The 24335-nt window shown below is 39.9% G+C and overlaps 1 protein-coding gene across 2 annotated transcripts in view; it reads left to right on the forward strand.

The window, feature by feature from the left end:
- The window catches only part of SRPX (sushi repeat containing protein X-linked), a 185799-nt gene extending 170531 nt beyond the window's left edge, over positions 1-15268 (forward strand). For both annotated transcript variants that reach the window (XM_068962767.1, XM_068962768.1), the window contains one exon: positions 14874-15268. In XM_068962767.1, coding sequence (XP_068818868.1) covers positions 14874-15057 — 184 coding nt within the window. In that variant the 3' untranslated portion in view covers positions 15058-15268. The remainder of the gene's footprint in view (positions 1-14873) is intronic.
- Positions 15269-24335: the final 9067 nt, after the last annotated feature.

A 24335-nucleotide genomic window follows, 5' to 3' on the forward strand; every position in this document is an offset into this window, starting at 1 on the left:
TTTTCAAATGAGTCAGCCATGCACATCAGGTGGCCAAAGGATTGGAGTTTCAGCTTCAACATCAGTCCTTCCAGTGAACACTCAGGACTGATCTCCTTTAGGATGGACTGGTTGGATCTCCTTGCAGTCCAAGGGACTCTCAAGAGTCTTCTCCAACACCACAGTTCAAAAGCATCTATTCTTCGGTGCTCAGCTTTCTTTATGGTACAACTCTCACATCTATAGATGACCACTGGAAAAGCCATAGCCTTGACTAGATGGACCTTTGTTGGTAAAGTAATGTCTCTGGTTTTGAATATGCTGTCTAGGTTGGTCATAACTTTTCTTCCAAGGAGTAAGCGTCTTTGAATTTCATGGCTGCAGTCACCATCTGCGGTGATTTTGGAGCCCCCCAAAATAAAGTCTGACACTGTTTCCCCATCTATTTCCCATGAAGTGATGGGACCCGCTGCCATGATCTTAGTTTTCTGAATTTGAGCTTTCAGTCAAATTTTTCACTCTCCTCTTTCACTTTCCTCAAGAGGTTTAGTTCTTCACTTTCTGCCATAAGGGTGGTGTCATCTGCATATCTGAGGTTATTGATATTTCTCCCGGCAATCTTGATTCCAGCTTGTGCTGCTTCCAGTCCAGCGTTTCTCATGATGTACTCTGCATATAAGTTAAACAAGCAGGGTGACAATATACAATACTAATAAACTCCTTTTCCTGTTTGGAACCAGTCTCTTGTTCCATGTCCAGTTCTAACTGTTGTTTCCTGACCTCCATACAGATTTCTCAAAAGGCAGGTCAGGTGGTCTGGTATTCACATCTCTTTCAGAATTTTCCATAGTTTGTCAAAGGCTTTGGCATAGTCAGTAAAGCAGAGATAGATGTTTTCCCGGAACTCTCTTGCTTTTTCTTTGATCCAGTGGATGTTGGCAATTTGATCTCTGGTTTCTCTGCCTTTTCTAAAACGAGCTTGAACATCTGCAAGTTCATGGATAACATATTGCTGAAGCCTGACTTGGAGAATTTTGAGCATTACTTTACTAGCGTGTGAGATGAGTGCAATTGTGTGGTAGTTTGAGCATTCTTTGGCATTGCCTTTCTTTGGGATTGGAATGAAAACTGACCTTTTCCAGTCCTGTGGCCACAGCTGTGTTTTCCAAATTTGCTGCACTTCCACAGCATCATCTTTTAGGATTTGAAATAGCTCAACTGGAATGCCATCACCTCCCCTAGCTTTCTTCGTAGTGATGCTTCCTAAGGCCGACTTGACTTCACATTCCAGGATGTCTTGCTCTAGGTGAGTGATCCCATTGTGATTATCTGGGTCGTAAAGATCTTTTTTGTACAGTTCTTCTGTGTATTCTTGCCCCCTCTTAACATCTTCTGCTTCTGTTAGGTCCATACCATTTCTGTCCTTTATTGAGCCCATCTTTACATGAAATGTTCCTTTGGTATCTCTAATTTTCTTGAAGAGATCTCCAGTCTTTGCCATTCTGTTGTTTTCCTCTATTTCTTTGCATTGATCACTGAGGATGGCTTTCTTATCTCTCCTTGCTATTCTTTGGAACTCTGCATTCAAATGGGTATATCTTTCCTTTTCTCCTTTGCTTTTCACTTCTCTTCTTTTCATAGCTGTTTGTCAGGCCTCCTCAGACAGCCATTTTGCCTTTTTGCATTTCTTTTTTCTTGGGGATGGTCTTGATCCCTGTCTCCTGTACAGTGTCACAAACCTCTGTCCATAGTTCATCAGGCACTCTGTCAGATCCAGTCCCTTAAATCTATTTCTCACTTCCACTGTATAATCATAAGGGATTTGATTTAGGTCATACCTGAATGGTGTAGTGGTTTTCCCTACTTCCTTCAATTTAAGTTTGAATTTGGTAATTAGGAGTTCATGATCTGAGCCACATTCAGCTCCCGGTCTTATTTTTGCTGACTGTATAGAGCTTCAATCTGATTTTGGTGTTGGCCATCTGGTGATGTCCATGTGTGAGTCCTCTCTTTTGTTTTTGGAAGAGGGTGTTTGCTATGACCAGTGCATTCTCTCGGCAGAACTCTATTAGCCTTTGCCCTGCTTCATTCTGTACGCCAAGGCCAAATTTGCCTGTTACTCCAGGTGTTTCTTGACTTCCTACTTTTGCATTCCAGTCCCCTATAATGATAAGGACATCTTTTTGGGGTGTTAGTTCTAAAAGGTCTCGTATGTCTTCATAGAACCATTCAACTTCAGCTTCTTCAGCATTACTGGTCAGGGCATAGACTTGGATTACCGTGATATTGAATGGTTTGCCTTGGAAAGAAACAGAGATCATTCTGTCGTTTTTGAGATTGCATCCGAATACTACATTTTGGACTCTTTTGTTGACTATGATGGCTACTCCGTTTCTTCTAAGGGATTCTTGCTCACAGTAGTAGATATAATGGTCATCTAAGTTAAATTCACCCATCCCAGTCCATTTTAGTTCGCTGATTCTTAAAATGTCAATGTTCACTCTTTCCATCTCCCGTTTGACCACTTCCAATTTGCCTTGATTCATACGTCTTAGAATTTTTTATTTCCATTTTACTGAATGTAATTTTTAATTCCTCTTTGAGTCACTCATTGTCTAGTAACACAGTTTAATTGCCACATTATTTGTAAATGTTTCTACTTTTCTTCTTATATTTGATTTCTATGTTTGATACATTATGATCTAAAAAGATCATATGATTTCAGTCATCTTGAGTTGATGAAGGCTTGGTTTACAGCCTAACATGATGTATCCTAGAGAATGTTCTGTGTACACATGAGGAATATATATTCAGTTGCTTTGGATGGGATGTTCTGTATTTCTCTATTATTAAATCCACAGTTTAATGTGTTTAAGTCTGTTTTGTTATTGAGCTTCTGTTTGGATGATCTATCCATTGTTGTAAGCTGGATATTATTGTCCTCGCATTTTTCCTTTTAGGTCCGTTAATGTGTTAATATTTGCCTTGTATTTTTAAGTGCTTCCATGCTGCTTTTATATATAGATATACATCTGTCTGTCTCTCTATATATATTTACAACCATTGTATCTTCTTTCTGGATTGCAGACTTTATCATTATGTATTGCCCTTCTTTAGCTAATAATAGTCTTGTTTTAAAGTCTATTTTGTCTGATACAAGAAAAGTTATCCAGCTTTTGGTTTGCACTTGCACAGAATATATTTGTCCATTCCTTCACTTTCAGTTTTTGTGTGCCTTCACATCTGAATTCAGTCCCTTGTAGGCAGCATATAGATAGGTCTTTTTTCCCCCCCATTCAGCTACTCTTTCTTTTGATTAGATAATTTAGTCCACTTAAATTATTGATAGGTATATTCTTACTGACATTTTCATAATTGTTTTTTCTGTTTTATAGATCCTCTGTTACATTCTTCTCTTGTTTGTGTTATTTAAAGAATCGGCGGTGTGCTTAGATTCCTTTCTTGTTATTGTTTGTGTATCTACTGTAGTTTTATGGTTTCTGGTCAACATGAAGCTTGTATATAACTTATGTTTATCATGTTTTTTTATTTTGAAAACAACTTAAGTTTGAATACATTCTAAAGGACTACAAAGATTTTTACAAAACAAAAATAGACTCATAGACATTGAAAACAAACTTATGGTTACCAAAGAGGATAGTAGGGGATTGAGGGAGACTGGAAAAAATTAGGAATTTCAGGTTAACATATACACACTAATATAAAAGAGAAGTTACAAAGACCTCTTGTATAGCACAGGGACCTATAGTGGAAAAGAATCTGATAAACAATATGCATATTTATGTATAATTCTCACTTTGTTGTACAAACAAAATTGAAATTACTTTCATTTTAAAATAGTTAAAATAGTATTTTTTAAAAATTTAAAATGTAGATATATTAGTAACAGTAGTGGATATATAAAACTAGTGTAAAAGTTTAAAGACAAAAGTAGTAAAATAGCTATCATAATTAATTACGGGATACACAGGACTAAAAGATATTGAATGGGACTTCAAAAACAAAAGAAGTTCATTTAAGTCATTTTTTTTAGATTCCGCATATAAGTGATGTCACAGGATATTTGTTCTTTGTCTTTCTTCACTTGATATGATTATTTCTAATTCCATTCATGTTACAAATGGCATTCTTTTTTATAGTTAAGTAATTTTCCATTGTGTATATATTCTACATCTTCTTTATGCATTGATTTGGCAATGAACACTTAGCTTGCTTCCATGTCTTGGCTGTTGTAAATAGTGCTGCTGTGAACATGTACATGAATGATTTCTTTTCTGTTTTATTGTAGCAGAGTTGCTTCACAGTGTTTTGTTAGTTTCAGGTGTACAGCAAGGTGATTCAGTTATACATATATTCATTCTTTTTTAGATGGTTTTTTTCATATAGGTTATCACAGAATATTGAATAGATTTCCCTGTGCTATACATAAGTTCTTCTTGGTTATCAATCGAATATATAGTAGTATATATATATAAATCCAAAGCTCTTGATTTATGCTCCCCCCCTCCATGTTTCCTCTTTGGTAACCATGTTTGTTTTCCATATCTGTAAGTCTATTTCTATGTGTAAATAACTTCATTTGTATCATTTTTTAAAATTTAGATTCTACACATCAATGATATATTTGTCTTTGTCTGACTTGCTTGATTTACTGTGACAATATTTTGGTCCATCCATGTTGTTACCAGTGACATTATTTCATTCCTTTTTTTTTGGCTGGATATTTTTATATGGCACGTGTGTGTGATGGAGATGTGGTTACTTTCATGTCCTCGCTATTGTAATAAATAGTGCTACTATGAACATTGGCATGCACATATCTTTTGAATTATGGATTTCTGCAGATGTATGCCCAGGACTGGGATTGCTGGATCCATTGTTGCTATTGCTCAGTTTTAGTTTTTAAAATTTTAAAATCTTTTATTACACTGGTGCTTCATTGCTGTGCAGGTGTTCTCTACTTGCAGTGAGTAGGGGATACTCTCTAGTTGTGGTACACAAGGTTATCATTCCAGTGGCTTCTTTTGTTTTGGAGCACACAGTCTATGGTTGGCAAGCTTCAGTAGCTGCAGAACACAGGTTCAATAGTTGAGGTTCCTGGGCTCTTAGAGCCACGGGCTCAGTAGTTGTGACACACAGGCTTAGTTGCTCTGCGGCATTCCATCTGCCTTTTGACCCACCATACTTTGGCAGAGTGTCTGGAGGATAAAAAAACTCAGAAGGCCAGGGATATAGAACAATAAATAGGCCTGAATTCTCTTTAGTTGGAGGAGAAGCCTGGGAACACTCATAACCTTTTATTTATTCATTATTTGTCCTACTGCATTAGCATCTAGTACCTAGCACAGTGCCTGGTGCCATGTTGGTGTTAAGTAAATGACTCTAAATGGAATCAGCTTTACTATTTGCAGGGGTGACGGTACCCTTTAAGAATATATTTATAATTACCAACAGTCCAATTTAAAGATAAGAAAACCTGAGAAGATTGTTGACATCTGAAACATTTTATTAAAAATTTTCCCAGTAGGTTTCATGAAGCTATTGCTCATTTAGAACTGTGTCAATGATTTTTGTAAAAACCTGTTGTAGAATTTCCTAAAGGGTTTTTTTCTGGATTGTAGGTATATAGAGAGAGTCTTGGAGAAGGAAATGGCAACCCACTCCAGTGTTCTTGGCTGGAGAATCCCAGGGATGGTGGAGCCTGATGGGCTGCCTTCTATGGGGTTGCACAGAGTCGGACACGACTGAAGCGACTTAGCAGCAGCAGAGAGAATCTTTATAAAATCTTGATGTGATTTTAAATTGTTTAAATTTGGATAGAAAAATCTGATTTAAGAAAACGTCTGATTCAGGTTGTATCTGTTGGGGCTACTGTAGACCTCTGTAGGCTAATGATGATGGTGTAAAAAGTAAATAAGCAGCATAAAGGAATTATACAGTGGTTCTCAAGCTTTGCCCTATCTCAGAATCTCCAGAAGAGCTGTTAAAACAGTATGGGGCCCCTGCCCCAGAGTTTTTGATGGGCTAGGTCTATGGTAGGGCCTGAGAACTTGCATTTCGAGGAAGTTTCCAGATGTTGCTAATGCTGCTGGTCTGGGGATCACAGTGAGTGAACCACTGCCTTGTGCTTTTACCAAAGGCTTCACAGTTTTGAAATGGAACGTGTATTGTTTTCAATGTACAAGTCCTTTGAATTCTTGGTAAAGTTTACTCTAGGTATTTATTGATTTTCATACAACTAGAAAAGTGATTTTTCTATTTCTGGTACTTTATTATTCTTGTTGTTCTTCATTCCCTCACTCGTGTCCAAATCGTTGTGGCCTCCACTGACTGCAGCATGCCAGGCTTCTCTGTCTTTCACTCTTTCCCAGAGTTTGCTCAAACTCACATCCATTGAGTCAGTGATGCCATCTAACCATCTCATCATCTGTCGCCCCATTCTCCTTCTTCCCTCAATCTTTCCCAGCTTCAAGGTCTTTTCCAAAGACGTGATTTTTTCCATCTGGTGGCCAAAGTATTGGAGCTTCAGCTTCAGCATCAGTCCTTCCAATAAATATTCAGGGTTGATTTCCTTTAGGATTGACTGGTTTGATTTCTTTGCTGTCCAAGGACTTTCAAGAGTCTTCACCACCATACTTCCAAAGCATCAATTCTTCTTTGATCAACCTTCTTTATGGTCCAACTCTCACATCCATACATGACTACTGGAAAAGTGATAGCTTTTACTAAACAAACCTTTGTTGGCAAAATGCTGTCTCGGTTTGTCAAAGCCTTTTTTTCCCCCAAGGAGCAAATGTATTTGATTTTTGAGGCTGCAGTCACCATACACAGTTATTTTGGAGCTCGAGAAAATTAAGTCTGTCACTGTTTCCACCGTTTCTGTATCTATTTGCCATGAAGTGATGGGACCAGATGCCAGGATCTTAGTTTTTTGAATGTTGGATCTTAACCCAGGTTTTTCACTCTCCTCTTTTACCATCAACCAGTCTCTTTAGTTCCTCTTCGCTTTCTGCCATTAGGTTGGTGTTACCTGAGGTTATTGATCTTTCTCCTGGCAATCTTGATACCAGCTTGAGCTTCATCTAGCCCAGCATTTCGCATGATATACTCTGCATAGAAGTTAAATAAACAAGGTGACGGTATATAGCCTTGAAGTATTCCTTTCCTAATTTTGAACCAGTCCATTGTTCCATGTCCAGTTCTAACAGTTGCTTCTTGACCCGCATACAGGTTTCTCTGGAGGCAGGTATGATTATCTGGTATTCCCATCTCTCTGAGAATTTTCCCCAGTTTGTTGTGATCCACACAGTCAAAGGCTTAGGATAGTCAATGAAGCAAAAGTAGATGTTTTTCTTGAATTCCCTTGGTTTTTGTATGATCCAAGGGATGTTGGAAATTTGATATCTGGTCCTCTTTGTTTTCTAAACAAAGCTTCTATGTCTGTAAGTTCATCTGGTCCTCTTCGTTTTCTAAACAAAGCTTCTATGTCTGTAAGTTCATGGTTCATGTACTGTGGAAACCTAGCTTGAAGGGTTTTGAGCATTATCTTGCTAGTATGTGAAACGAGTGCAGTTGGACAGTAGTTTGAACATTCTTTGCCCATTTTTTGGATTAGGATGAAAACTGGCCTTTTGCAGTCCTGTGACCACTGCTGAGTTTTCCAAATTTGCTGGCATATTGAGTGCAGCACTTTCACAGCATCATCTTTTAAAATTTGAAATAGCTCAACTGGAATTCCATCACATCCACTAGCTTTAGTCATAGTAATGATTCCAATGGCCCACTGGACTTCACACTCCAGGATGTCTGGCTCTAGGTGAGTGATCACACCTATGTGGTTATCCAGGTCATTAAGACCTTTTTTGTACAATTCTTCTGTATATTCTTGCCATGTCTTCTTAATATTTTCTGCTTCTCTAATGTCCATACCATTTCTGTCCTTTACTGTGCCCATCTTTGTATGAAATGTTCCCCTGGTCTCTCTCATTTTCTTGAAGAGATCTCTAGTCTTTCCCACTCTATTCTTTTCCTCTATTTCTTTGCAGTGTTAGTTTAAGAAGGCATTTTTTTTTAATCTCTCCTAGCTATTATTTGGAACTCTGCTTTCAGATGGGTGTATCTTTTGTTTTCTCCTTTGCCTTTTGCTTGTCTTTCAAAACTATTTTTAAGGCCTCCTCATGAGACCATTTTGTCTTGTTGCATATCTTTACTGGAGGAAAATTTTGGTCACTGCCTCCTGTACAATGTTATGAACATCTGTTTGCAGTTCTTCAGGCACTCTGTCTACCAGATCTAATCCCTTGAATCTGTCACTTCTACTGTATAATTGTAAGAGATTTGATTTAGGTCATATCTGAATGGCCTAGTGGTTTTCCTTTCTTTCTTCAATTTAAGTCTGTATTTTGCAATAAACAACTCATAATCTGAGCCACAGTCAGCTCCCTGTCTTGATTTTTGTACAATATACTACTGGAGAAAAGCGGAGAAATAGCTCTAGAAGAAAGGAAAAGGCTGAGCCATAGCAGAAATGATGCCCAGTTGTGGATGTGTGTGGTACTAAAAGTAAAGTTGGATGCAGTAAAGAACCATATTACATAGGAACCTGGAATGTTAGTTCCACGAATCATCGTAAATTTAACATGGTCAGACAGGAGGTGGCAAGACTGTGCATCAACTTTTTAAGAATCAGTGATCTAAACTGGATGAAAATGGGCAAATTATATCAGATAACCATTATATCTACTACTGTTGGAAAGACTTTAAGATTTGCTTGTTAGTGTATAGAAATGCCCAAGATTTGTGTATATCCATTTTGTATTCAGAAGTTTTACTGAATTTGGTTTATTAATCTAACAGTATTTTGTTGGAGTCTTTAGGGTTTTCTATATATAACATCATGAAATCCAGAAATAATGAGTTTTATTTTCCAATTTGGATGTCTTTTTTCTCTTTTTGTTGTGTACCAAGTCTGGCTAGGACTAACACTAGCATGTTGAGTCCAAGTGGCAAGAATGGGCATCCTTGTCTTGTTTCTGATCTTAGACTAAAAGCTTTTAGCTTTTTACCATCGAGTATAAACTTAGCTGTGGCCTTGTTTATATATGGGCTTTATAATGTCAAGATTTGTTCCCACTATACCCACATTGTTGAGAAAGTTTTTATCATAAATGGATGGTGAGTTTTGTCAAATGCTTTGTCTGAAACTATTGGGATTATATGATTTTTATCATTCATTTTATTAATATGGCATAACATGATTGGTAGATGTTGAATCATCTTTGCATCTTGGAAATGTATAAATATGTTGAATTGTTTTACAAATGTTGAGGATATTTGCATTTGCATTCACCAGGGATGTTGGCATGTAATTTTCTGGTGTCCTTGTCTGGTTTGGATTACCAGCAAATGATGGCCTTGTAAACTGAGTTTTAAAATGGAACCTCCTCTCCTAGTTTTTGGAAGAGTTTGAGAAGGTTTAGTATTAATTCTTCTTTGAATGAAGGTAGAATTCAGTTGTGTAACCATCTGGTCCTGGGCTTTTATTTGTTGGGAGGTTTTTGATTAGTGATTCAATCTTCTTAATAGTAATTAAAGAGTTTCTATTTGTTCATAATTCAGTCTTGAAGGGTTGTATTTTTCTAGGAATTCATCCACTACTAGGCTGTCAAATTTCTTGGCATGTAAATTTTCACAGTAGTCTCTTGTTCTTTCCATATCTGTGATATCAGTTGTGAGTCTCTTTCATTTCTGATTTGTATTTGAATCCAAACTGTCCTGGTGAGTCTACCTAAAGTTTTATGAATTTTACCTTTGGAAAGACCCACCTCTTGGTTGGGTGTTGCAGTGGTCTTTTGTCTTTTTTGTCTCTCCATTTATATCTTCTCTGATCCTTATTATTTCCTAACTTTTCAGTTGTTTCAGATGTCAAGTTAGGTTTCTTTTGAGATTTTTGTTTTGATAAGTATTTATTGCCCTGAACTTCTCTCTCAGAACTGCTTTTGATGCGTTTCATAAGTTTTAGGATGTTTTATTTCCATTTTCATTTGACTAAATATATTTTATTTCTATTTGAGTCACTTGTTGTCCACTAACACACTGTTTAATTGACACATTATTCTTAACTGTTTCTAGTTTTCTTCTTATATTTTATTTCTAAGTTTGATACATTATGATCAAAGGAGATGCTGTCTATGATTTTAATCATCTTGATTAAGGATCTATCCTGTAGAATGTTCCATATGCACATGAAGAATAGATATTCTCTTGCTTTCAATGGGATGTTGTGTATATTTCTCTATGAAATCCACAGTTTAATGTGTTTAAGGCTGTTCTGTTACTGAGCTTCCATCTGGATATCTGTCCATTGTTGTAAGCTGCATATTAATGTACCCTACTATCATTATCCTTGTATTTCTCCTTTTACGTCTGTTAATATTTGATATGTGTGTGTGTGTGTGTGTGTGTGTGTTGCTATGCTGGTTATTGGAGAAGGCAATGGCACCCCTCTCCAGTACTCTTACCTGGAAAATCCCATGGGTGGCAGAGCCTGGTAGCCTGCAGTCCATGGGGTCGCTAAGAGTTGGACACAGCTGAGCGACTTCACTTTCACTTTTCACTTTCATACATTGGAGAAGGAAATGGCAACCCACTCCAGTACTCTTGCCTGGAGAATCCCAGGGACGGGGGAGCCTGGTGGGCTTCCATCTATGGGATTGCACAGAGTTGGACATGACTGAAGCGACTTAACAGCAGCAGCAGCAGCAGCATGCTGGTTATATACATTTACAAATGTATAAATTCCCTCCTCTCTCCTGGAATCAAACCCATGACCCATACATTGGGAACCAAACTCCTAACCACTATACCACCTAGGACTTCCCAAACATCAAGCTCCTGCTTTCATCCTTGCTCTGAGACACAGAGGTATAAAACTAAAGAAGCTGCTTTGAATGATGGCTGACAGTATAGAGGGCAGGATAAGGTTGGGTAATAGAAATCTTCTTGCATTAGGAATTGTAATTACCTATTCTTGGACTGTCCTGTCCTGGAACACAAGGTTGGGTTAGTATGTTTTCATTGTTAGGAAAGATTTGGTGGACTTAGAGACACAGAGCCAGTTTCACGGGTGTGTGATCTATGCAAGCACACAGGTCTCCACACTGAAAAGGGTCTTGTTTTTGGTGTAATGGCATGATGTTACCATCTTGACCTTCTTAATTTTTTCTGGCTTCTATTGCAACCTAACTTTTTATTTAGCCTAAGTTTTTTTTTGACAATTGTCTGTTTTATATTTTAATTTTAGTAGAATATAGTTGATTTACAATGTTGTATGTTTCAGGTGTACAGAAAAGTCATTCACTTACACATATATAAAAATATATATATTTATTCAAGGAATATTTTCTCATACAGGTTATCACAGAATGTTGAGTAGAGATTTCTGTGCTATACAGTAGGTCCGTGTTGGTTATCTATCTATCCTATATGTTTCTCTATCTTTATATAGAAGAACATATATTCCTTTGTTTCTTCATTTTAGTTGGCTCTCTGTTGGTTTCTGTGCATTAGCTGCAATGGGCACTTCTAGTCTTGAAGGACTGGCCCCAGGTAGGAGATGAACCCTAGTTTCTCTCGCAAACCTTTGTGATTGTCCATGGAGCTTATTTTAATTTCAGTAGTTCCCAGTGTTTGAGGGTGTGCCAAGACCTGTTAATGCTCCAGTGGAGAGGATCAGTGAGCACTTAGATTCAGGCTGATTGGAAGGCAGACCTGCAGGCAGCAGCTTTTAAAGTATGCAGATACAGTCCTGAGGGACTGCAAGCAAAAGGCCCTGTTGGCCACCAGAGCCACGGGGGTGGTGGGGTGGTAGACGGTACCTGCTGGCTTTAGTAAGGCAGAAAGAACATAGGAAAATGTCTATCCTGGGTGGACCATGGAGGTGGCAGTCGGCCAGAAAAAGAGGTAAGAGATGGTTTCTGCTGGCTTTCACCCGGTAGAGGGAGTTTGAAAATTGCTCACACCAACATACCCCTGGCCCCTCAGTCTGCTTACTTAAGATCATCAAATGAGCCTATTCACATAAAGCCTGGGTACTTTTAAATGGATACTTCTACACTGTGTCTTGGGGTGCATTAGTCTTCGCTTCAAGAACTCTTTCTGAGTTTGTGACAGCTCAGCAGCCCTTATGGGATGAGCCCCACTGGTTTGGAGAGATATTTGGGGGTTGTCTCTCTGCAGCAGGTCTTAAATGCTGGAAAGCCTGCTGTGGGAGAGGAACTGTCTACTACTCAGGGAGAAACTCCAGGTTATGAGTGCCCTCCTGACTGCTGGTCCTCACACATGGGTGGGGACTGTGACTGGAGATATTGCTGGGGTTTTGGTCAAGATTGTCTCTCACCCTTTTATGCCTACTTTGATGTTATTTCCTTCTCATTTTCCTGACATGCAAAAGTCACTCTCCTAGTTTTTAGTTTTTTTTTTTTTTTTCCTGGGGAAATTGTATGTAGATTTGGTGTGTCAATGGGAAGAGGTAAGTTCAGACTCTTCCTACACTAGGATTTTGAACTGAAACCTCCCTTAGTGTTTTGTCTAGTTCTGTAGAACTTGCTCTGAAATTCATATCAACCTGATATTTGAGTAACTCTGAAATATTGCTGGTACCATCCTTCATCCTGTAGGATGTCTTATCTCCAAAAGTTCTGTGGTTTCTTAGCCATGGTGGGATGCATTTCTATACCTGTTGGTAGCCTGCTGATCTGACAACTCCTCTCTTCTCATGGCAGTTTTCCCTCTTAATATTCTGTGTCAATCAAGGCACAAGGCCCACAGGAAGAACGTGTGTGGTAGCAGCAGATGGTGGCACCATGGGGGATTTCTGTCCTAACTTAAGTACTGTGACAGCAAATGCTCCGATTCTATATTGGTCACCCTCTCCCATCGGCTCCAGCCACCACAACATTGCCTAGTTCCTTTTTCCTTCCAAATGTACTTCTCTCTTCTTTCCTATTCTGTTCTTTTAAAATCCCCCTTTACTGTCAGCAGTTTAGCTGCTGCGTGTACCTATATACCTATGTGCACGTGGGGAGATAAAGACAGGTAGGTGTGCATCACCTGTGTCCAACTCTTTGAGACCCTATGGACTGTAGCCCCCCAGCCTCCTCTGTCCATGGAATTGTCCAGGCAGGAATACTGGAGTGGGTTGCTATTTCCATCTCCAGGGGATCTTCCTGACCCAGGGATCGAACCCGTGTTTCTTACGTCTCCTGCATTGGCAGGTGTGTTCTTTACCACTAGCATCACCTGGGAAACCGCTAATTAGTCTTCTTTTAAAAGAGGCAGAGAAGTTTAGTTCTCCATTCTAACATCACTTGCATGCTCAAGATTTGAATGTTCCCAAACTCATTAATGCACTTCTTGAGGTCATCTACTCCCAAGTTCCCCTCTTACCACCACGAGAAACCATGGGAGATATGGTAATGCTGTCTTTTATTTCTACTCACTAGAAGTGGACAGAGGAGCCTGGAGGGCCACAGTCCATGGGGCCACCAAGAGTTGAACATCACTAAGCAACACACACAAGTGGATGAACAATTTAGTTTCCCACTGGGATAAAACAAATGATTCTCATCTCTCCTGCAACTATCAAAAGCCAGAAGAGGGACTTCCCTGGTGGTCCAGTGGTTAGGACTCTGTACTTCCACTGCAGGGAGCACAGGTTCAGTCCCTGGTTGATGAACAGAGAGCCTGTATGCTCAGCCAAAAAAAAAAAAAAAGGCAGAATAAAGTATAGTCAGCTTGGATTTTGAATAATGATTTTTTCCCTTAATCTATTTGTGTGAGGGAAAAAAAATAGTCACTTTAAATCCAGATGGCAGTATGTACTCTATCTTGAGATTATATGTGAGATGGTCTCTTCTCCAGATTTTGTTGTGTAGCTGAGTGGGCTCCTCCCCCCGCCCCAAACTCATCTGTTTGCTTTCCCTGGCTTTTTTTCATCTAAACAGGTTTCTAATGAAATACATTACTTTATACATTTGAAATTCTAATGGGGTAGAACAGAAAAAAACAGGCCCTTGAAACCACTTCAAATGCTTTTTGAAATTACTTGATGTATTAAAAATAATAATAATAATCACCCAAGTGAATAAAACTAGGGTGAAGAGCAAGTTCTGTCCCCTCTTATGCAGTTGTGAGCTAGATGGGCCACAGCTGGAATGTTTGGAACATAATTTCAATTAGCTTCACCTAGACTTGGCAACTACACCACCACCAGGCCAGGATTGTTCAACCACGGCACTATGGACAGCGGGCTGTTCTGTCCATTGTAGGATGGCAGGCAGCAGCCCTGGCTTCCTACCATTAGAGGCCAGTTGCACCCATCACACATGGTGAACACCAAAACTGTTCATACAGAACCAAATGTCCCCTGGGGGCCAAAATCACCCCTGCTGATAACCAGTGGCTCTATTGCCTCTGTGGTTGTGCAAACCTCATCTGCAATTAGGGGTTGACTCCAATATAATACAAAAAATTGTTAGCGTTGTTGAACATGCCTTGGAGCAACTGTTGGTACATAGCACCATTGCAGGTCTAAAGTCTTCCTGCCATTATAGTCTAAAGCTGTCCTACTCAACCAGTAGAGTGAATGCAGCTTCTAATTCAGTAGGTTGGGTGGCGGGTGGAGGGGTGGTGCCTGGGATTCTCCATTGTTAAGAAGTTCCCATGCGATGTACCACACTTTGACAAGAAAAGGTCTAAAGGATAATTGAGTCCTTAGTGGTATTAAGCCTTTTTGTGCACACAGCTTCACTCTAGGACTCTGGTTCACCAGTCCTTGGGAAGACAATTCTGACCTAGTCTTCTCTTTGTCCTAGGCTGTTACTGCGAATTCCACTCTATTCCTTCAGCATAGTGGTACTGGATAAGCATGGCGTGGACAAGGAGCGCTACGTCTCCCTGGTGACGCCTGTGGCCCTCTTCAACCTGATCGACACTTTCCCCTTGAGAAAAGAGGAGATGGTCCTGCAAGCAGAAATGGGCCAGACCTGCAACACCTGATGGGCTGTGTCCTCTCTCAGTAGTGCCTCTTCTCTCTACATCGAGCTACACGCACAGAAAGGCCTGAACAATATCCTTGATGTACAGATTTTTATTTGTAATTTTTAAAGTCTATTTTATTATTATAAGCTTTCTTGGCACTTAATTTTGCACTGCTTTTTGTACTTTGTAGCAAAAACTGAATATACTTACTCTGTTAATTCCATCATGGCTGGTTACTTTGGTAGAGAAACTAGAAACTACAACTATATACAAGCTTCCCATGCATTTATACAGTGTGACACGTATGTATCTTCTGTTTTATATAAAACTTACTAATAAAATATTTTAGAGCAAATGTGCTAAAAATCATTTTTTCTCAAGCACTAGCCATACTTGCTCAGTGTGGTCACTGGTCTTCAGACTGTGACTATTGGTGTTTTAGGAATGGAAAAATTAAGTCTCAGGAGGAGCTCAGTTGAGCTGAGAGAGCTGAACTTTCAAGTGTCAGAGGAGCCCCTAAAGCAACAAGCTGGCAATGAAAGAGGTAAGACTTATCAATCATTTACTGTGCTGCTATAACCAAGAAGCTAAAACTGGAGCTTCCATCTTCTATTTTTCCATCTGCATTCTCTCCAGTGGACCAGTGGTCACCAGGTGAAAGCTCAGGTGGGTTACAAAGACATGAGGTCGTCACATTGTTGAGGGAGACCCAGCTCTGGCAGCTTTATGGACTCTGGGGTCATGGAAGGATGAGCAGCCAGGAGTGGGAAAATACTGGCTCCTGAATCAGGGGGAAAGCTTCCCTCCCTTCCTCCTGTAAGGCCCCAGGAGAGGAACGTGAAGACCTCTGCTCAAGGCCTCAGAGACCTAGGAATGCAGTCACTTGGGCTAGGAATACAAATATGTGACAGGACACTTCCAGTCCTTGACTACAGTTCCAGCCAGTGGCTGTGATTCATTGACTGGATACCACCAGTCTGTGTGGGGCAAGCAGCTTCCCCTCATGAGGCCTTCCAAGGGAAGGCTCTGTATTAGTATTTGCCGAAGGTCAGGCCTGAAAAACCATACTTTTACAACTAGGAGTTGGACTCTCTCAACTCTCATAAGCAAACCCTGATCCAAACTGACATCCTGAAACTGAAGGGAAAATTTCAATCAATTCCTGAACAAATAACTAAATCAATGATGGAAAGTCCAAATTCCAACCTGGAGGTTTAAAACTAGAAGCAGATTTGACACTTTTGAACATTAGACAGTGATTGCTATCCTGTGAATAGGTTTATATTTCATTTACAAATGATTTTTTCCCCTAGTAGCTGCTCTTCTTTGACCTCTGTCTTCCGCAAATGTATCTATCAGATGAAAGGTCAATGACATGATTGGGAAAGGAAGATTAACCAATGGTGAGTATGTGAAGCCATGAACATTTCAAAAGACCACTTGTCACAATTCAGTAAATGTATCAGCCCACGTTAAAGCTCTCCTGTCTGTGAAAAGCCAGCCTGTGCCCTTTGCCCCATACATGAAAGATCTAAGGCTTGAAGATGGGCTAATATTTAAGGAGCTGCTCAGATTTCTTCAAACAAGTCTTCTGTTCTGTTCTATTCTATTACAGACATTTTGCCTAATGAGATATAGACTATTTGAAGAATGAGTACACTGTGGTATGTCATGGTACGTGAGTCTTACCTTTTTCTTTCCTCCCCTCTAACTTGTAGTTCAGCTCAGTTGCTCAGTCGTGTCTGACTCTTTGCAACCCCATGAATCGCAGCACACCAGGCCTCCTTGTCCATCACCATCTCCCGGAATTCACTCAGACTCACGTCCATCGAGTTGGTGATGCCATCCAGCGATCTCATCCTCTGTCATCCCCTTTTCCTCCTGCCCCCAATCCCTCCCAGCATCTGGACATGCATAAATAAATGAAAGAACCTTTGCACAGGCCAGCAAAGAAATCCGTCCATCTGTGCATACGAAAGTGAGTAAATAGGAGCTCAGAAGAGGCTACTGAGGTAAAGGGAACTGCAGAAGCAGCCGTGGAAACATCAGTGGTGACCTCGCTAGCAAAGGAAGTGAAGGTCTGTCAGGCTATGGGGGGCTACAGCTGGAGGCTCCCTTTGCTCTTCAGCAAAATCCTGCATAGCTGAAGTGAGACATCCACAATTGGGGGAGGGAGAGGGAAGAAGGCAGACCCAGGGAACTAGAGGAATGTATCTCCTGCTGTCTGCCCTGAGATGCCCACCACCCCCTACTCGAAGATTCCCCCGACCAGGCCATGGGCACCCAAAGCCCCCAGTACGTACACATCTCACACTCTGCTGCCACCTTTTTAAAAAAGTTTTCCCCACCCTTGTTTTTTCCCTATATACACTCCCAACCCTAGCAGGGAGTTGATTCCTCTAATAAGGACTAAAACTTTTGCTATAGCGCCACCTTCTGGAAAGCAGAAGGAAGGCTCTTAACTACTAATCTGAATAGAAGTAAACAAAATCTTACCTAAATAAGAAAGGTGCTCCCTATGACAGACAAGGCAGCAGAGGCTCTCAAACACTATAAAGAAAAAACTCATAGTAACATGGTATCACAAAAAGAAGATGACAATTCTCCAGCAACCGAGGCCAAAGATACAGAATATTGCAATCTAACAAAGAAATCAAAACAGCACTTCTGCGAACTCAGGAATAAAATGAACGAACAGGACTATTTCACCAAAGAGACTGAGATTCTATAAAGAATAGAGAAATAAGAAAAAATGTATCAGAAAGCATTTGAAATAGAGATCAGATGGAAAAGAGAATAAATAAGCTTGAGGATTGGAATTTAGAAATGATATGAGTATAAAAGGGGAGAGAGTTAAGATTAATGGGCATACCAGAAGAAGAAAGGGAGACGTGGGCAGAGGGCTTAAAGTAACAGTAGCTGAAAACTTACCAAATCTGGACAAGGAACTGTACTTACAAGTCCTCGGAGCTATTAGAACCTTATCATCTCAACGCAAAAAGACTTTCTCCAGGACACATTATAATAAAACTGTCAAAAGTCAATGAAAAAGAATTTCAAAGGCAGCTAGGTAAAAGATGAGAGTAGCCCACAAAGGACCCACACACACACATCATATTAGGGTATATTAGTCGCTCAGTTGTGTCTGACGTTTTGAGTCCCTATGGATTGTAGGTCAGGCTCCTCTGTCCATGGGATTCTCCAGGCAAGAATACTGGAGTGGGTTGCCATTTCCTTCTCTAGGGCATCTTCCAATCCAGGGATTGAACCTGGGTCTCCTGCATTGCAGGTAGATTCTTTTTACCATCTGAGCCACCAATGAAGCCGAATTAGTGTATCAATAGGTTTCTCAAAAGAAGCTACAGGCCAGGAGAATCTGGAATAGCATGAAACTTCTAGAATAAAATATAAGGAATAAGCTTCCTGATACTAGGCTTGGCAATGATGGTTTTTTCTGGCATGGCACTAAAAGGACACACAACAAAAGCAAAATCATCTAACTCAAAAACTTTTTCCCAGCAAATAAAATAATCAACAAATATTTGCAAATCACAGAGCTCATATGAGATTAATATGCAAAATACATAAAGAACTTATTCAACTCGATAGCACAATACCAAACCAAGTGGACAGAAAATCTGATAGACATTTTTCCAAAGAGTACATCAAAATGGCCAAGAGGCACATGACAAGATGTCCAGTTCACTATTCAGCAGGAAAATCAAGAGCAAAACAACTAGTTATCTCATACCTGTTAGAATGCCTGTCTTCAAAGGAGACAGAGACAACACATGCTGGTGAGGACGTGGTGAAAGGGAATTAGTCCAACCACTATGGACAATATGAAGGTTCCTCAAAAAATTAAAAATAGATCCATCATAGAATCCAATAATCCCCCTTCCATGTACCCAAAGGAAATGAAAACAGGGTTTTGAAGAGATAATAGGCACACCCATGTTTATTGCAGCATTATTAACTATAGCCAAGATGTGAAGATAAGCCACATGCCTATCAACAGATGAATGGGAAAAAAGATGTGGCATGTATACCATAATGGAATAGTATTCCACCATTAGAAAGGATGATACCCAGCTCTCTGTGACAACATGAATAGACCTTGAGCATATTATACCAAGGAAGAGAAACCAGAGAAAAATAAGTACTGCATGATATCACCTATATGGGGAAACTTAAAAAGTCAAACATGTAAAGACTAGAGTAAAATGGTGATTACCAGTGGGTGGAACATAAAACTGATGTTGTTTAAGGGCACAAACTTATAATGAGTAGTAAATACTCATAATTCTATGACATTTAATTCACAGTATAATGAATACAGACAAATAATATATACTAAAATGATATAAAGTGATAAATACTGCTACAATGGCAATCATATTACAATATTTAAATATAATAGCACCTTAAATCCACAAAATGCTGTATGTCAAATTTGCTCAATAAAAAAGTACATAGATGCATGCATGCATCTGTATACATATCCTACAACAAACTTTGGGGCCATTTCAAAATAATAGCCTGTCTTCTAGAGGACTGGTTGCTCACAGTAAATCTTACAGGATATTTCTATGTGCCTTTTGGACCCCAGAAAAACAATCCTCAGTTATGTCTGGTCACACCATTTGGCACAGCAGCACTCTTACTGATGTGCATGCGTGTGTGTATAATAAAGGGGCAGGCGAATAAATTGGCTGAATTCAGACTCTGCTTTGGTAGATAGCAGCTGGAGTCTCAGTTCAGTTCTTTTAAACTTCACTGGGCTACTTGGAACCTGCCCCCCACTCCTCACCTGCATATGAGTGGCACAGTGATCTGTGAGAAATGCAGGTAGTTTACACACAGAATCAGGAGCTCCCCTTCTTGCTCCTTACCTTTGGCTATCTCCTTTCTGAGATTTCCCTTCTGACTTCTCAGTTGCCATGGTTGCTCTTTCCATCTCTGGTGGCACTTCAAACCATTTAAGACTATCTTCAGTAAGGCCTCCTCCCTAAGATCAGCCTGGTGCACACAGCAACCAGCCCTTACACAAAACCCAGCAAACCCTGATGACTCACATAGTATATGTGCCCTCTTCCAACTGATGACTGCCCTCCAGTATCTGCCTGCATTTTGGTCACTCTCCAATTCCTGCAGATAGCTATTTTCTATATTTTGTCCACATATAATTGTTTGTGGGAGGCAGGTCTAGTAGGAGCTGCTGGACCATTATCAGAAGGCTAGCGAAGGGTGAAGCAGAAGGCTGAAGAGTCTAAGCCATTCTCAGAGAACTGCAGATTTCACCTCTACAGGCCTTCAACGCCGGGACTTCAGCTTAGATGAATGGGGTGGGGAATGAAGGAGAAAAAAGGCAATGAGATCGTCTAAAGCACATTGAAGATAAGATCAATGACTGACATGCTGGTAACCATATCACACATTTATTCATGCATTGAAAATTACCCCAAAGCTTAGTGATGTCACAAGAAACGTTTATTCTCTCTCACATTGTCTGTGGGTCATGAATTTGAGAGCAGCTTAGCTGAACAATTCTGGCTTGTACTCTCTCATGAGGCTGCAGTCACCTGAAGGCTTGATGGGCTGGAGGATCCACTTCCATGGAGACTCACTCACATGACTGGCAAGTTGGTACTGGTTGTTGGAAGAGGCCTCTATTATTCCCCACATGAGCCTCTCAAGTGGCATGAGTGTTCTCATAACATGGTGGTGTCTTCTTCCAGTGGAAGTGATCCAAAAGAGAACAAAGCAGAAGTGACAATATCTTTATGACCTAGCCTCAGAAGACATGCAGTTACTTCCAAGGAATCCTAGATCTCACATACGTCAGCCCTATTCAGTGAGGGAAGGGGATATATAAATCTATGGATGCCAAGAGGGGAAGATCACGGTGGGGAGAGACAATTTGAAGGCTGGCTTCTACAGCGTCTAAACACTTTTATATTAGAGAATCATTCAGTGATTTTTAGGATAGGGATAGTGTGGTCAATAATGTAGACAGGTCTGCTTAATATGTATTCAACCCTTTTTAGCATGCAGATGAAGAAAGACAAATTATATTCCCCAGATCCCATTGCAGCCGTAGTTTGAGAAGTGATGAAAATTCTATCAGACAAGGGAGGTTGGGGTGAGAGATCAAGTGGGAGTATGGGGTTAGCAGATGTAAGCTATTTTATACAGGATGGATGAGTAACAAGGTCCTACTGTATAACACAGGGAACTATATTCAATAGAAACCATAATGGAAAAGAACTTGAATATACATATATATATATATATTATATATATATATATCTGAATTACTTTGCTGTACAGCAGAAATTAACACAACATTGTAAATCAACTATACTTCAACAAAAATTGAAAAACCAGATTCCATCAGTCACATGCACTCAAAGTGTGACTTGGTTTTGAAACCAAATCAATGTGTGGAAAGAGAAAAATGCAGAACAAGCATATTATTCTAGACTGTGGCTGAGGCAGTGTGGTTTTTTGCCAATAACTGATGGCAGCTTCTTAATTGGGACCATGACTTCTTGATGGTGGCAAGAATGGAATGATTCTAGAACAAGCAAATCTACTGACTGGTACCTTCTCAATCTGGTAGGCAAATTCCTGATTTTCTAGTTTCTTGGCAGCTCCTTTGGGATTCCCAAGTGGCTTGGGGAGGTGTTCACCAAGTTCAACATACAGCCTATTTCTTCATCTTTCACCTCTAGATGATGAGGGAATCCTTTCTGTTTAGCTGTAATAGATTCTATTTTCTGAAACTCAATCTTGAGTGATACTGATAGCAAAATAAGAATTGTAGTCTTCAAACACTGGATTTGTTGGACTTTACTTCCTTGAAATTCAATAGTTAACAGAGATATTTAAGTACCTCTTGGAAAAATATCTTATAAGCCATACTGAAACCAATCAGCACAAATGAGCATTTATTTTTCAGCAATGCTTCATTCTCCAGGTAGAGGATGAGAGAAGGCATGTTAGAGAACTGATCTAGGGGTGGGGGTTTGTGCTAAAGGTGTGGTGAAAGGACAAGGGTGAGGGAGGTATATTGTAGGACTGAGAAAATGTGATAACCAACTGTGACCTGGATCAGTCTGAAAAGAAAAGACAGCAACAGCACTAATATATTGAACACATATAGGGAAGGGCTGGTGATCCCCAGGTGGTTGAAGATTGAATGTAGTCAGTAAAAGATAAGTGGCGTTTAGAAAATACGTGATGACAGAGAATGGAGGAAAACATCCTTGGAATTGTGATGTTAGAGAGGTGGATGGGCTGTCCATATGATAAGTCCTCTTGGCAAGATTGAAGACAGAGAAGATAAATGAGATTGAAATTCCAAACGCTTATGTAAGTGTGGAGGAGAGAACCGAATGTAATGTAGATAGATGGTTGTAAGGGGAGGTGATGGAAGTCATATGTTAGGAGGCAGGAATCTCAGAGAAAGTCTTTTGCTTAGGTTAGGTTAAAAATGAAGAATTAGAAAGGGCAGTGGAGAACTGGAATGATAATGACAGTGCCTCTCAACTAACAAACACTGAAGTATGGAACAAAGAACAATATCCTCTAAGAAAAGTGATGCAGGATAAAGTCAGGATTTACTCAGGATTGTCCTGAAAAGATACCAAAGATATAGGAAGCCTAATTTACTATGATGCGTGCGCACACACGCACGCGTGCGTGTGTGTGTGTGTGTGTGTGTGCGCGCGTGCCCACACATGGTAGTGGTCTGGAAGGCATCAAAGAATGTCTGGGGGAGAGTTCAGTGTGGGAACACTCAGCGTTCAGAGCAGTATGAGAATGACAGGACAAAAGAAGACTAGTGAGAAGATTGGTAAGACATGTCAGGCTTATAACTGAAGGATTATAGAAATAAGCATGGGTGAATCTGACAGCTTTGATGTTCCCATTTTAGGGTATAATGCTTTGGTGCCAGAAGTGACTTGCACAGTAATTTCCAAGTATCCCATCCTAGACTCCAAGGCAGGAAGAGCCAGGGCCCTCCCATGGCCAGAACTAACTCTATGGTGAGGGCTGGGCCCAGCTCTTCCTGTTTCAGGGTCTAAGAAAGATTACACGAGTTATCATGAGTTGTCACAAAAAGTGACAGGATTCCCTAGGGAGTACAGCTGACCTTTGAACCACATATGGGTTAGGGATGCTGACACACACAGTTCAAAATCCATATGTAACTTTAAAGTGGGAAAGTAGGCCCCTGTGTCTGTGGTTCTGCATCCCTGGATTCAACCTACCTCAAACCATTTAGTTCTTCAGTATTTGCTATTGAAAAAAACACACATATATTTGAATCCACACAGTTCAAATCCATGTTGGTCAAGGGTCAACTGTAGTTGGTTCCATCTGTAGGGCAGGAAAACTCAAAAGGGATCCTGAGACATCTCCTTATTGTTAAAAAGTAAGAATGGTTTCAGAGGTAACTGAAGTAATATTTTGTCTTAAGTGAAGATAAGGATCTCCTGCAAATCAATAATATAAATAACAAAATAGTGAAAGATTTAATCAGTTCAAAAAGAAGACATATGAATGGTCAATAGTATATGAAAAGATGTTCAACATCTTTAGTCATCAAGGAAATGAAGAAAGAAAACTACAATAAAAGACGCTTGAGTAGACTTCCCTGCTGGTCCAGTGGTTAAGAATCATCCTGCCAATGCAGGGGACACAGTTTGGATCCCTGGCCCAGGAAGATCCCACAGGCCGCAGTGCAACCAAGCCCATGCACTACAACTGCGGAGCCCGTGTTTCACAACAAAAGAAGCCACCACAATAAGAAGCTCCTGCACTGCAACGAGAGAGTAGCCCCCGCTCTCCACATCTAGAGAAAAGCCTGTGTGCAGCAACGATGTCCCAGCACAGTCTAAATAAACATCTATTAATGGTTAAAATTTTAAAAAGACTGATAATACTAAGTGTTGATCAGAGGTAGAACAACTGCAACTCTCATACACTGTAGCTAGGGGTGTGAAGTGGTAAAAGTACTTTAGAAAAATGGTCAATCCTTATAAAGTTAAACATACAACTTCCCTATGACCCAACAGTCTCACTCCCTGGTATTTATTTAAGGGAACAAAAAATGCATATACACTAAAAGGCTTTAAGCTTTATTCATCATAACCCCTACTGGAAATGGCCCAAGAAAATGTATAAACCAGCAAGACAGAATAAAATTCAGCAGTAAAAACAACAAACTACTGATACGTGCAACATTCAAAATCATCTGGAATGAAAGCTTGACCCAAATGAGCACACAC

This window comes from Capricornis sumatraensis, chromosome X (assembly GCF_032405125.1).
Source record: "Capricornis sumatraensis isolate serow.1 chromosome X, serow.2, whole genome shotgun sequence".
Taxonomy (NCBI): Eukaryota; Metazoa; Chordata; class Mammalia; order Artiodactyla; family Bovidae; genus Capricornis; species Capricornis sumatraensis.